The sequence below is a fragment of the Cibotium barometz genome, chromosome 24 (assembly GCF_041138505.1).
Source record: "Cibotium barometz isolate CiBa-2024 chromosome 24, ASM4113850v1, whole genome shotgun sequence".
Lineage (NCBI taxonomy): Eukaryota > Viridiplantae > Streptophyta > Polypodiopsida > Cyatheales > Cibotiaceae > Cibotium > Cibotium barometz.
Window position 1 is genome coordinate 28340583 of NC_141069.1, and position 15462 is coordinate 28356044.

A 15462-nucleotide genomic window follows, 5' to 3' on the forward strand; every position below is an offset into this window, starting at 1 on the left:
ATAGGAAAGTCATGAGGTAAAGGGGCCAATACCAACAAAAAAGAAAACACTAAGAAGCTCTTTTTGGAAACTACCTTCTCTCTCAATTCATTTTCCTAGTTGAGAATGCTTTTGACTTCTCAACCTAACGTTGAATTTTATTTTTAAACTCAATAAAATCGGATAGGTGCAAATCCATGGATAGGAGCTAGTAATCATCCAGTACCAAGAGGAGTACAAGGGCCGAGAAAGGCACCTCATCCTGCCAATAGATGTTTTTGGCACTAATTTGTTCTTCTTTCGCATTAGATAGAACAATAACGCAATATCTCGGTTGCTACGTTATCGTTTTATCTAATCAGAAAGAAGAGCAAATTAGTTCCAAAACTTCCCTTGCAAGTATTATTATTTTTTTCGGGAGAAAGTGTGCTCTTCTTTCCCATTAGATAGAACAATAACGCAATATCTCGGTTGCTACGTTATCGTTCTATCTAATCAGAAAGAAGAGCAAATTAGTTCCAAAACTTCTCTCTTTTTCCCTCGCAAGTGGGCTTAATTTATTATTATTATTATTTTTTGGAGAAAGTGTGCACGCGAAAATGATTCGGTACTGCTCGCAAGCTTACCAGCCCTTTCACCCTACATGCTCGACTGTGGGAGTCACCGTGGGGGTAGGGCTGAAATTTGAAAGCTAATCCTAACCTTTGATTTAGAGGCCATAAACTAGGCTGAGCTTTAAAATATATATGTTTGTGTGTGAAATTTAGAGAAATTTTCAAAATTACCACGGATTTTCCAATAGTCCAAGGAATTATTTGTAGGGTCCAAAGGCTCGAGTATGTAACATTTGTTAGCGGCCTAACGTTGAAGTCACTAGAGCTGGGCCAATTTGGTCGTACTCAATAATAATAATGACAAAATCTCCCTCACCAAGTAGAGGTTAAATAGAAAGAGAGCAGATTTCTGATTTTTAGTGGGCTATTTTGCCGGCGAGAAAACAAAGGAATGAATTCTGGGCTTCCAATTGAAGCAGAAACAGAAGACAAAGAAGAATCAGAAAAAGAGGAGGAGGAGGAGGCCGCCCGCAATCACTCTTTTCTCTGGGTACTACAAACTTGAATACTTATTTGTTTATTTATTGGGGGATCCCGAGCTTTGCCCATTGTGGATTGTTTGTGTTCTGTTATTGGGCTTGCCTCAAAATTGGTAATTGGTCTGTGTGTGTGTGTGAGAGAGAGAGAGAGAGAGAGAGAGAGAGAGAGAGAGAGAGAGAGAGTACAAACAGGGAAAAATCCAGCAGTTTCTGTTTATGTTTTTGATTATTATTTATTATTATTATTTTTTTGGGGGGGGGGTGTGGGGGGAGGGAGGGATCCCGAGCTTTGCCCATTGTGGATTGTTTGTGTTCTGTTGTTGGGCTTGCCTCAAAATTGGTAGTTGGTCTGTGTGTGTGTGTGTGAGAGAGAGAGAGAGAGAGAGAGAAAGAAAGAAAGAAAGAAAAAAAGATATATTAACGTCTCCTAAAGGCCGAAATGGCCCATGAGACCAAAACAAGGTACAACTGATGATGTCTCATCATAACAAATCTGAAAGAAAGAATGAAAATAGTAACATCCTAAGAGAGCTAAGAGCTGAAAGCTGAACCGCTGAATCGTCGCCAGTAAACTCCTCCGGTGGCGGGCAATGATGGCTCGAATCTGTCGATGGTGAGGGAGTCGTGGACGCGATCCTCGTGGTCGTGGGCATCTCGCTCTACAGATGGCAATGGCTCTGTCCAGGGTGACTCCACTGGAGGAGAGAGAGAGAAATCCACAACCATTTGCAGCTTTATTTACTGCTGATTTGACAAATTTTTGTTTTCTGATAATTTGATTATTGATATGTGTGTGTGTGTGATTATTGATATATGTGTGCGTGCGTGCGTGCGCACACGGACTTGTGTGACAGTTGTAGTAATCCACAATCGTTTGCAGCTGAAGTTTGCTTAAAACATGTTTACCAATAAAATTTATTCACGTAAAAGTCCCTAGCAAGGTTTTGCCTTGTAATTCAATAAAAGTCAGCCTTTGGCTTGTAAGGGAAAAACCCAAAAAGGAATTTTGAAGACATTGCCTTCAGTAAGATTCACAAATGAGGTGATAGCTCAAGTGATAAAGGTGCTTGTTCTGGTAGAGGAGGTCCTTGGTTCAAAACCCTGCAAGGTGCTTCCTCAACAGCATCATCTATGGGCAGATAAAAAAGCCCCCCTACCTACGGGCGGTGATGAAATGATAACTACGGTCCTTGGTTCAAAACCCCGCAAGGTGCTTCTTCAACAGCATCATCTATGGGCAGATAAAAAAGCCCCCTACCTACGGGCGGTGATGAAATGATAACTACGGGAGGGTCTTGGTCCTTAGGCTAGTTGGAAAAGAAAAAGAAGAAAAACAGAATTTCTATGCGTCTCTATGCTCATCTTGCCTTTTTTTGGGGGCTAAAAAAGCGCCTACAGGTGGTGAAGAAACGATAACTATGGGAGGGATCGTGGTCCTAAGGCTAGTTGAAAAAAATAAATCCACAAATGAAGAAAAAATTTCTATGCATCTCTATGCTCATCTTGCCTTTTTTTTTTTGGGCTTTTCTGATCTGGATGCAGGACTCAAACCTGATCTGCCATCCATCAAATTTTTTGATCAATGAAGAACTGTTTCACCAAGGACATTGTTTCACAAAGAACTTCACGCTCTATTTAACTCCTCAGATCCAGAAAACAGTCACACTTCAAAACCCAACACTTTTACACGATACGGCAAAAGAGACAGACAGAGCACAAAGGGCTGCATTTGTTAGGCCATTCTGTGATAAGGTGGAATATATACACAGGAAGTGTAGAGAGGAGTTATTTTTTGCTCTAAAGGAGCACATATTTTTGGTTACGTGCTGTGTTTTTGGGGTCCCACCTATGCATGCCCTCACAATTGGATGCATGCATGTATATTTGACTCCCGATGTTATCCTGGTTACCCAAGCTACCCTTGAAAGATGGGAAGATAAAGGGAAGCAAGGAAGATGTTAAGGAAGCTTTACAGGAACAGTTGAACCATGTCAAGCATGATGACATATCAAGCCCGCAGACTCCACGCCTGGAACGTTCCCGGAACCTTCGCTGGCACTTGAAAGAGCTTGACAAGTTTGTAGATGTACCCAGAAAATCCCCGTCTAGCTTCAGTGGAGCCTCTGATAATAACGTACACCTTAAGCCCCTGCCACCATCTTTGTCAGAGCCCGTTTCTCCCAGTGACATTGACAAATTTGTGCCCCTTCCTCACTCCTGGTATGAAAGCAGCCCTGAGAATGCATCGAACAGCTGGTTTCTGTATGCACATGGCCCTCCCCACTGTCTGCAGCCTTCACAATCACATGTATTTGGAGAAAATGGTGACAGAGCTGGAGCGTCACCTGAGTATAGCACAGGTTCAAGTACTAGCTCAGCACCGAAAAGTACAGAGGTGGAAGATGTAGGGGCAGTTTGGGCTGGGTCAGGTTCGGGAGCTAATACAGAACAAGCAAGGAAAAAAGTGAACACGTCAAGACAACCTAAAGCTAATGACTTAGAGTAAGCAAATCATCGTACAACCTTTCCTTTTTTGGGAAATAACACAGGTTAACACAAGGAAAAATTATAGCATGCAGCTTATAGCATGTATGCTAGTTGACATTTGGATCTCTTTGAAGTCTTTGTCCAAGTTGTGGAAGATTGATCTATGCCAGTTTTTTCTATCTAGAAAGTGTGATTTTGTGCTTTTGTGTGTGCCTGTGTGTATGTGTCCATTTGTGGGATGTGTGGACATCTTGAAGAGCTTTAGAATTGATCTCTTTAATTAAAGCATTCACATGTGTGCATTCAGCAACGTGATGACAGTTTCTATTCACTGCCTTGTTCAAGGGAGAACTGAAGCAGTGAGGCCCGGAAGCCCCCTTCCCATTCCTCCGTCACGGAAAATTCCTGTCAGAACTGGGAAAAGAGAAGGATTTAAAGAGCTTGGTCCACGGGCATTAGATGCGGCAAGGCCCATTCCACTTCGAAGTAGAGGCCTTGAGCAAGATGTTGGCAGAGCTAGTCCTGCTTCTGAGAAAAACCTATGCAGCAACATTTCAACAGCAGGTGATCCTGTGTGGCTGCAGGAAAGGATGATGTGTCAAGATCGATCTCCTTACCAAAGCCCCCGGAAGAGCCCCTTGCACAGCCCGAAGAGGCATCCTCTTTCAAGCCCACAGATGATGAGCAGAGCAATATCCCCACAACATTCGTTGGTGAGTGGAATGGTCCATGACTATTCGCCTGCATGGCATGATAATTGGCAAAATGCACATCCGCTGCCTTTGCCTCCACCTCAGAATCCAGTCCTCATGTCTCCTCACTCAGGTGTTCCTTCGGCAAACGGGTTGGAGGATTCTAGCAGAGTCGATTCACCACTGGCACCAGCAAGATGGTTGTGGAGTCCAGGTGGAACTGATGCAGTTCTATCTGCTGGAAAATGGTTAAAGGGTGAATTGGTGGGAAGTGGATCGTTTGGAAAAGTTTACAGGGGACATCACAGGTAGGAGCTCCATTGGTTTACTCAGTTGTGGTGAAGTTTTTTCAAGGTGCTACGAGATGCTCTTTCTAACCATATTTTATTTTTCAGTGAAACTGGACAGATGTGTGCAATTAAGGAAGTTGAAATTGTTCCAGATGATCCAAGGTCGAAGGAATGTGCCAAACAACTTGCTCAGGTAGGTTACAGCGGATTCCCCACCATGCTTGCCGAAGATGAGAGAGGTGTTACATGTCTGTATTGACGGAGTCCCTCGGGGAGGAGTGCATAAATAGGGAGTCTAGAGGGCTTAACTTAGTGGGTAAGGTTGCCAATTAGAGAATAAATGCCCAAGGGAGATGTAGGGCTCACACATGACTATTAATGCGATTAAACACTTAAAATCCACTTAAAACCACAGACACTTAAATATCAAATACTGTACAGCACACTGGCACCAGGATGGACTGCCCCCCCCCCCCCCCCCCCCCCCCCCCTGCGGCCCCTCCGTGCGGCCTTTGGAATTTATGTCATATTACCAAGGAGTATTTATGTGTTACAAGTGCCTCTTCAACTCCCACACATGGGACATGCCAGATTATCGAGAATACAGAAACAATGTTCCAACAACATTCGGGCCTCGCCCAAAACTCCAAATCTAATGTAGATCCAATACCTGTGTGAGTACTGATTCTTCTCTCAGAGGCCTTCAACATAACACACAACACAGCTGAATCGATAAATCAAAATACTCCATGAATATCCCAAATTCCTGAGTAAGAATACGATTGAAAATCTTGCAGGTGCATCTCACATCTTAATATGAGCAATCCAAAGGTAAAATCAGCAAATTAGCTGGTACCGGCAGAAACAGGGTGTACAACAACAGTCCAGGGCTGCACGGATTTCGCACAGAGATGTACAGAATGGTATGGACTGTACGAATAGCGGTATAGTAGGTACAGGCAGATGCAGAAATGCTGTTAGAAGTATAAGTGGCCTGAAAGCAAAGTAGGCTGAACCAGCCTAGAACGGGCTAAAACAGCACAAATTTGCACCAATCTCCACAAAAGCATGCTCGGTGAGGTGGTTGGTGATGGAGATGGCGAGATTGAAGTTGATGATGAAGATCTATGCCCTAGAGCAACACTTGTAATCTATAAATACTAAAGGGTTTGCTTTTCGGAGGAAAAGTAGGCCTTTGCTTTAAAAATAATAATTAATAACTTGCTTTTCCCCCTTTTATTACAAAGTAGAAGACTTATAACCATCAAAATAGTAAAAAGGGATGCCCACACTTAATGATGTGAATGGTCATCCCAACCATCAAAATAATAAACCCGTGTAATCTAAAGCCGGAATCTTGTTCGTGTGTGCCCAGAAGGATGTCCTCGGTGCCTAGAACCCATATCTAGATAACCTCCCTTTTGCAAAGCTTGTTTAAAAGCCCATAAATCCTCATAATTCCATAAAATATTGAAAAATCCTGTAAATCTAAAAAACGACGACATCACTCCTCTCTTCGAAGCAGTTGTTCTCAACTGTAAGAGGAGTCATATAATCCATAACTTCTTGTATAAGCGAGAGATCCAAGACCATGAAGTCCTGCATAGTTTAAAAGTTCTCAACTTCCACAAAACATTGGATAGAGAATTGATCATGTAGCATAGGTACGAGAAATGGGGAAACAGAAGTGGGAAATGGAAATGGAAACAACATTTTCAATGGGGTGGAAATGGGGGAAATGCCATGTCAGCAAGGGCCCGCTGAAAGGGGGGGGGGTAAATATTTTGGGGAGTCTAAATAGAGAGGCAACATGTGCAATGTTCAAACTTTAAAAGACCATTGTAAGTTGCAAGTTTCATGAGACAATGAGACTTAGAAATTCCAAAAATATAAATCATTGCATAGTTGCCATAATCATGAAAAGAGATAAGACTCAAGAGTCAAGAGTCAAGACTGATCACTCAAAGAGTCTGTTGGGTATTTCGGAGTCTCGTACGTGCGTGTCCACCTTGTGTTTGTATGTGTCCCACCATATGTGTGTACCCATGTTTGTCTTGTCTAGTGTTGTATCCACTTGTGTGTACGTGTATCTGAACCACCGGTCACAATAATATTTGGATGTGTGATGACATAAGCAATGAGGCCAAGAAGAGAATTTTTGTACTCATAAAAGGTACATGTACTTCATTGAAAAATCAACTAATACAATCATCTGTCACATCAATTTATTGGGTACTCTTTCTCTCTCTATCCTTGTGTTTCTCTTCTCTCTATCTCACTGACTGCTCCAACACAGTAACCATGGCTCCCATCTTTGAGCCTCCATAGCTATGCTAACCCTAACCCTAATGAATCCTACTGTGGTATCATTCGGGTTCTGCCATCCATTGCAGCTCGCTTCCAACATTCTCGGCTAATACTTGGAGTTCACTCATGTGCTGTTGTGGTTGACACTTCACTTCTCGGTGACACACTACTAGACCTCGGTGACATGCTCCTATGATGGACCTTTCACTTCCTGATGACTCGTCGCTGGAAAACCACCCTTGTTGGCACATATTTCTGAATCCACTCTTGCGTGTTAGACTACTGCCCGCAAACGCTGCTGCTGCTTGCCACAATTGCCCGCCATCGTCACCGCTGCCCGTCTCCCACATGCGGTGCTTATTGTTCGCTTGTAAACCTGCTGGTCGACTAAGCTTCTATGCACCCAACCTTTGCGTATGTAGGAAGCTTCTGTGTGTCAGAGTACTATCATTAATGTCCAATTCTTCTTGGCCACTGCTCGTGCTGATGGGTTGCCATGACTTGTTGCTGCCACGCGACGTGTGGCCTTAAGGCTTTGTCATGTGCATGCACATGTACATGCTAATCCGAGGGCTGATCCTTGAAGGGCAATAGATAAAGAACCAGTTTTGGACTAGACTCAGGAGCTTGTGCTGCTTCTATGGGCAGGGGAGGCTTGTGGAGAGAACTAGGTGGCTGTCCGCAAAAGCACTCGGCTGCAGCAAATGGGACAATTATTTTGTCTAGGACCTGGCCGACAGGTCGGCTAGTCCATAGGGACTCCCAAGGACTATATAAGGCATTGCTTGCTCATTGGTTAGTTCATTTAGTCCTCAAGCTTAGATTAGGTGTTTACCACCTTTTGATGGCAGCCAAAAGGCTGGCCAAGACTTGTACACGTTTTTGTACTATATGAATAATTGGAATTGAGCTCTCTCTCTTCTCTCCAGCTCTCTTGCTTGCGTTTTGCATTAGGTTGTTCCAGGATGGTGTTAGGGCTGCTGCATGTGACTTCGTTATCAGAGCATTAGGCTCAGCAAGGCGAAACACTGATTTAGTCCCAGATGAAGGTGCACAATCCAAGGAGAGTAACACAAGACATGGAAGAAGTTCCCAGGAGGTTGGTTGGTGGTGTTCCACAAGACCCAAGCGGAATGGCACTCCTGTGAGTCGGGTGTCACTTGGGGCATACCAGGAAAGACTTTCAGGCAAGGGTTCCAAGGGAGGATGATCCTCCAAGGGGTGGAGTGAGAGTGCCAGACTCAGTACTCAAGAACATAAGACCATAGAAAGTGTTTAGGGGCAGGGCATGAAGGGCTAGGGGACAGGATGGAACAAATGCATAGATCTTCATGAGATTTGGAGTGGATTTGGAGACCGAGTAGGGTTTTCAGTGAAAAGGTTGCTAGGAAGGGAAGGATGAGAGGTTTGGGAATCCACGAAGAGACAAAGGGATGATGATAGTCATCCAAGAACAGAAGTTGGAATCCCTTCATCAAGTTTAGCACATGGGGATGTTATGTGCATGCACATGTACATGCTGATCCCAGAGCTGATCCTTGAAGGGCAACAGATAAAGAACTAGTTTTGGACTATACTCAGGAGCTTGTGTTGCTTGTATGGGCACGGGAGGCTTGTGGAGAGAACCAGGTAGCTGTCGGCCAGCGCATGAAAGGACTCTTCTGTTGGTTGCAGCAAATTGGACAATTATTTGTCTAGGACCTACTGGCTGACAACAGGTTCGCCTGTCCATAGGGACTCCCAAGCCCTACATAAGGCATTTCTTACTCATTGGTTAGTTCATTCAGTCCTCCATGGGCTGAGTCACTAGACTTGGGCTTTAGATTAGGTGTTTACCACCTTTTGATGGCAGCCAAAGGCTGGCCAAGACTTGTACACCTTTTTGTACTATATGAATATAGTGAAACTCAGCTCTCTCTCTCTCTCTCTCTCTCTCTCTCTCTTCTCTCCACCTCTCTTGCTTGCATTTTGCATTAGGTTGTTACAAGATGGTGTTGATGGCTGAAAGAAGGCTCCCAGAGCTTCTGCATGTGATAGGTTTAAGCCTTAGACCTAAGCTTAATCAAAGCCTTAATATAAGGCTTATTAAGCCTTATCAAAAGCCCTCAATCCTGTAGATTGAGAACATCCGTGCGTGATACAGATTGGACAGATTACGAGAGGTAGAGGATTTTGGAGTGAGTAGGTGGAATCAATATTATTCTCCACTACATATAGCAGCTTTTGTGCTTAATCTTGAGTTTCAACAGAAGGGGAGGCAACAACAAGTAGATAGTGAAGTGATATGTGGTTGGAATGCCACTTTGTATAGGCTGGTTGGTACTCCAGAAGAAAGGCGCAAGGTGAAGGATCAACTTGCAAACTATCATAACAACGAGGGAATGTTTGGATGGAATGACGCACAACATGATAGGTTCAAATATTAACCTTTTTTAAAGATATGACTTCTTAGGATTTACATCTTTGTTATGAATGCTTTGAAGGTTTGAAGGTTTGAACTTTGGTTGTCTAATCCAAATGTTGTAGGTTTCATGTTGGTGCAATCACTTGGTTGTTGGCCCAAGACACAGATTAGGATACTTACACACACATAGAATCAGCAGCTGCAGAAGCAAGCAAGTACACAAAGGATAGTGATTGATGCTTACACAATAGATTGCATTGGAATGAGTGGAGTTGGAGAGTCAACTCCATAATATCAAAATACAATAAAAGTGGTGGTGTCCTTTCACACCAGATATCCAAGGGGAAAAAACCAAAGGGAGAAAAGTGCCCTTGGTTAGCCTATGTTCACATGTGGCACTACTCATAGCATATATGCCAATAAATCCCCCCCTGTAGTGGCAATGTGAACCTGTACAAGTTCGGCATCAGATTACTCTCTGTATGAGAGTAAGCCTAAATCTTTGCAACTAGATGTCACAACAGTGGGTTGCTTTTTGCTCAACCATGATATGCATGAATGCCCCAAAAAGAAACAATTCCCACTAGTGGATTGTTGTGTATCGTAGTCACCAATCCAGTTTGAATCACTGTACACATGTAATTGCAAGCTGCCCCCCTGGTATATACCAAAGCAAGAACGAGGGAGCCCTGAAGATAGCGGAAGGTCGGCTTCATTGCTTGCCAATGCTTTGTACCTGGGCTGCGCATAAATTTGCTACACTGGGAAACCCCAAACTGAATATCCGGGTGTGTGTTGCATAAGTATATGAGGCAGCCCACTGCTTGGCTGTAAACACTCATATCAAAGGTTCTCCAACATCATACATGCTCAATTTTAGCCTTGGCTCCGTCGGAGTAGAGATGGACTTACAATCTTGAAACCCAATTTTGTGCAACAGCTTTTGAATGTATTTTGTTTGTTGTACATAAATCCCAACATTTGTTTGCACAAATTGTATGCCCAAATGACAATGCAACAATCCCAAATCTGTCATGTCAAATGACATTTGCAATTCAGATTTGAATGCTGAAATTTTCTCCATATCATTCCCAGTTAGCAACATGTCATCCACATAAAGAATGAGCATAATCAAAGTGCCATGATCCTCTTTCACATAGAGGGTGCTCTCTGTTGGACTATTGTGAAAACCCTGCGTGATCAAATAAGTATGTATCTTCTCATACCAAGCTCGAGGAGCTTGCTTGAGACCATAAAGTGCTTTTCGAAGCTTGCATACTTTGTTTTCATTACCATGCATCACAAAACCAATGGGTTGAATTACATAAACTTCTTCTTGCAAATCCCCATTGAGAAAAGTTGATGTTATGTCCAACTAATGCACTTTCCATCCATGATGGGCAGCCAATGCAACAACACATCTAACTGTGGCCAAATGAGAAGTAGGTGCGAAAGTCTCATCATAATTAATGCTCTTTTTTTGGGCATATCCTTTGGCCACTAGCCTGGCCTTGTACTTGTCAATGGTACCATTAGACTTTCTTTTCAACTTGTATACCCGCTTTGTGCCAATGGGCTTTTTGCATGTAGACAAGTCTACCAAATCTCATGTGTTGTTTTTATGGATAGAATCATGTCATTTTGCATTGCTTTTACCCAATGCTCATCCTCATGAGCCTCTTCAAATGAATCTGGCTCATCTGCATCACAAAGTGTACTCATGCAAGCAACATTTGCATGTTCTCTCGCATTACGTGAACCAGCCTGTGTCCTGCTACCAAGTGGAGCTGAAAGCTTGCTCCCCTGTAATGTACGGAGCAGCTAACGAGGCACAACTCTAGCCTCTTCTGTTGCTGTCCGCTCTTGCTCCACTGCTTCCTCTACATTTTGAGGGTGTAATGAGATCATTTATGGGTTGGTTTTGAGCACCCAAATGCTGTCCATTAGTCAAAGTTGATGGCTGATCTGTTGTGCCATCAATTCCCAATGGGAGAAGTCCTTCAAACATGTTAAGTGGGCCTGAAGTGGCTGTCCAAAAAATTCAGCCAATGGCTGGTCTGAATTTTCAGCAAACATATCTCTATTGTCCAAAATTCTTTGTGTGGAAGGATTAAAGAAATGGTAGTCTTGACTCTTTACTGCCATTGTTGTAACCCACAAATATGCACTTAGTTGCTTTGTCATCACGCTTACCTCGAAATTGCTGAGGTACATGTGCATAATCTATACATCCAAAAACTCTAAAGTGATCAACTTTAGGTTTCCTTTCATGCTAGGCCTCATATGGTGTTATGGTTTTTAATGCTTTGGTAGGACATCTATTTAACACATGTGTAGCACACGATTGCCTCCATCCAGAATTTGTAAGGTAAGCCTTTGCCTTTAACCATGCATCTAGCCATTTCCATCAGTGACCTGTTCTTTCTCTCAGCAACACCATTTTGCTGAGAAGAATATGGCATCGTGTATTGATGCTTTATGTCCTTTTCTGTCATAAAGGCTTTGAAAGCAATGGACATGTATTCCCCCCTCGATCTAGACGGTCTGCACTTCGCAACCTGTTTTTTTTTTCCCCCCCCCAGAAAGAGGCTTCTATTAAGTATGAGAAAAACATACAACAATCACAGCTATAAGCTGGAAAAGAATAGAATCACCCCAATATGTAAGGTGATTTCAACTACTGAGGAGCATCATGATGCCATGTAAGACCTGTGGTACTAAAGGAAAAGAAGATGCCATGGTCCCATTCCCGCATATATATCACATGCTTCGCCTGCGCAGAACGAGAGGGCCCTTGAATGCGAGCCCAAGTAGCCATAAGAGTATGGATGATATCACCCCATATAGTACTAATGCACTAAGACTCAAAAATCTGGACACTCTCAATAGCCTCCGTGCATCTAGCTCTCCAGATCTGCCATGCTGTAATACTGGCAATAATCTCCCAACTGGTGTCAATCCTCTGTCTAGGGGGTGTATAATCAGAGTGAGGAACATCCTTCAATAAACTATGTTGGGCAATACCTCTACGAATGAAAATAGCAGAATCTGTATCACTGCCCTCGTAAAAAAGTTGCGGACCGGACTGGGAGAGCCAAGCAACTGCCCCCCAAGTCACATGCATGGCTCGGCCATTCAATCTGCCCATAAGTTGGGCTACAGAACCCCAAATCTGTTGTGCCGTGGTGCATCTCCATAAACAATGTTGTACGGTCTCAGAATCTGCCGCACACCTAGGACAGGAAGGTGCTACACTGAAAATTGATCTCCATTGATTGGTGGGGAGACCACCATGTAGGAATAACCAAAAGAAATGAGAGATCTGCCTCCTTCTGTATGAGTGCCAAAGTCTATGCCAATATCTGCGCTGTATCACTGGAGAAATATCATAGCTCTCCCAATGAGGCCTGAGAGTAGGGATCCTATGCATTTGTCGAGTGAGGAGAAGCCTGGCATTCCGGACAGTGATACTGAAAAAAGGAAGGCTTTTCAAAGGATCGAAGGCATCAATCCACTCCCACTCACCTGGATCCCACTGAAGATATCTGATAGGATTACCACCATATAACCACAAACACCAAGAGCCATGAGTCACTATCTGAGGAGAAGGGTTAATGAACCAGTGCTTCCCCGAGCGACCAACAATCCTCACTGGACCAAGTCTAATATCTGGGATGATCTCCTCCATTCTACATCTCCTCAATCTCCCACCAGGCATGATAGAGTAAAAGAGGCAATCTCTATCCTCCTGGCCCGGGAGAGCAATGACCTAGACAGGTATGCCTATCCTCGAAAAAATTCCCAGCCAACTCAGATGATAGTCTCCGTGAAAGGTCCCAGAAAGCCACTTATGCGGAATAGCTGCATCAATCTGATCAATACGAATGCGAGAGCCCCTAAGATGCTGAATGGATACAGCTCTCCGATCCTCTTGAAGGCTCTTAAAGGTCTTCCAAGCAAGAACTGTGTATGCACATCTCTCCCATCCACTTCATATAACGAGATGCACCAAGTGGCCGACCAGCCTCATCCCTAATGAACTCGTTCCACATAATAGGTTGTCGGTCAGCCTCGTCCAAAGACCTAGGAAGCCTTTGTCGCAAAAAATATCTGATGCTTCTTCATGCTCTGAGAATGGCTGTAATAAGAGGGGAAGATGGTGCCCTAATATCAGCCTCTGTGAACAAATAATGTGTGTTGGGCATCCTGTCTCTCCTGACCCTGGGTGTACATCCGGAAGCAAGAATCTTATAGGCGACTAAGTAAGGTGATAGGTCTCCACTGGCCAATCAATGTCTTATCCCCGCTCTTAGGAATAAGATAAATAAGCCCCTTAGTGAGAGAAGAAGGCATAGAACCTGTGTCCCACATCTCCTGCAAAGCCGATGTGATCTCAGCCCCGATCTCATCCCAAAAAGTAATGAAAAAAACAGGGGAGAGGCCATCCTCCCCTGGACACTTACCATGAGGTAAGGCATGAAGAGCATGACTGAACTCCTACATAGAAAAAGGGGCATCTAGAGTGGCATACATCTCCTCAGTGATCAAATGTGGCAATGCATTCCAAACCTTCCTTTGTGCCTTGTGTCTCAAATCAAAATGCGGCTCAACACTAAGAAGCTGGCGATATAAATCATGGCAATCTGTCTAACCATAAGAGGATCTGAGTGAAGAGTGCCATGTGAATCCTGCAACTGCCTGACACTATCTCTGGCATGAGATGGGCCGTGAGAAGCAAAGAAATATTTGTTACATCTGCCACCCATGTGTGTCCAAAAGGATTCCTGGGCATGGAAACGGTACTCCGTGCGTTGCTCAAGAGAGTGATGAAGTTCTGCCCTAACAGTACATAAAGAATCTACAACCCATTGCGCATGAGGATGTTTCTCGTGCTCTTTCTGCAAGGCAGCCAATCTACGTCTAATAGCCCTTTCTAAGTCCAAGGCCTCTTGCCTCTTAGACAGGGCACATGTGATAGAAGTCACTAATATCATAGAGAGCAGAGGCCAGGCTTTGTGTGGCCTGTAAGAAATCATGAGATCTCCAAATATCAAGCATACGACGCGATAGCTCTGCATCTGAAAACAAACGATCAGCGATGCGTACATGGGGTGTTGATCCATGGCAATTTAGATCTCTAATACATAAAACCACAGGGCAATGATCCGATTTGGAGGTGCCTGTAGCAATAAAAGTATGTCCACCTCTGTCAATCACCCAATCATCCACATAAAATCTGTCTAACCGTGCATAGATACATCGTGCATCTCTTCTCTTGTTAGACCATGAATAAAGAAGAGTGAATGGACTCCTCAAAATGTCATCCTCATGCCAACAATCTCTACCATGAATGGAGAGTATAAACCTCTCCCAAGACGCTCTTTCAAGAGGATGCACCAAGCCCTCATGGCTACCTCTTTTATCCGTTGGCATCTCAACCATGTTAAAATCCCCACCAATAATCCAATGGTCGGCAAGAGGCATCAATGTAGTGAGAGATTTCCAAAAGGCAATCCTCTCACCTCTATGGTTAGGAGCATAGAGGTTGAGAATACCAATGCATGTAGTACCCTGCATAAGAAGGATCCACTGTGCTCTCGCAGGCAAAATGACACCATGTCCAATGATGCAAGGCAAGATCAAAGCTGAAACAGAGATACAAACACCACCCTTGGTACCAACAGCCGGTGACCAAAAGGTGTGTCCCAAGAGAAGCTTGCCTGATCTCCCACACTGACTAGCATCCAGTTTATGCTCTTGCAAGAGCAATACATCTATAGGTCCACTTGTGACTGCACAATGAAGCTGGGTTTTTACAATTTGTTTCCGCCGACGTGGAAAAAAAACCCCAAGACCCTGAATGTTCCAAGAGACAATCCTCACAAGGACTCAGAGTAGGAACGACCAGATCTCGTGGTCGACGAAGGACCCCCTTTAGAGGCGGAAGTACGTCTCACATAGGTAAGGGAGGGAAAATCTGACGATGTGAACCTTACCTCTCTCTCCCACTCCGGGGAAAGGCCAGGGCTAGTCCTCAGAACTGGAGAGATACCATGACAATGCGAATGCACAACATCATCCTCAAGGGTACAATCATCCTGTAACTGTAATGCAGCATTCTCCTGTGAGGGATCGAGATCATGTGCCTGCAAGGCCTCATCCTCCAAAGAAGGATCAACATCCTGTGAGGCAAGAGCTGCATAGGGGTTA

At 43.9% G+C, this 15462-nt stretch overlaps 1 protein-coding gene across 3 annotated transcripts in view; it reads left to right on the forward strand.

Moving 5' to 3' along the window:
- Window positions 1–854: 854 nt before the first annotated feature.
- The window catches only part of LOC147625117 (mitogen-activated protein kinase kinase kinase YODA-like), a 71024-nt gene continuing 56416 nt past the window's right edge, over window positions 855–15462 (forward strand). Inside the window, exons 1-5 of one of the 3 annotated variants that reach the window (XM_086818385.1) lie at window positions 945–1083; window positions 2615–2638; window positions 2938–3574; window positions 3867–4559; window positions 4647–4734. In XM_086818385.1, coding sequence (XP_086674511.1) covers window positions 2967–3574; window positions 3867–4559; window positions 4647–4734 — 1389 coding nt within the window. In that variant the 5' untranslated portion in view covers window positions 945–1083; window positions 2615–2638; window positions 2938–2966. Of the gene's footprint in view, window positions 1084–2614; window positions 3575–3866; window positions 4560–4646; window positions 4735–15462 lie in introns of all 3 variants that reach the window. The other 2 variants (XM_086818386.1, XM_086818387.1) reach the window with 2 other exon arrangements.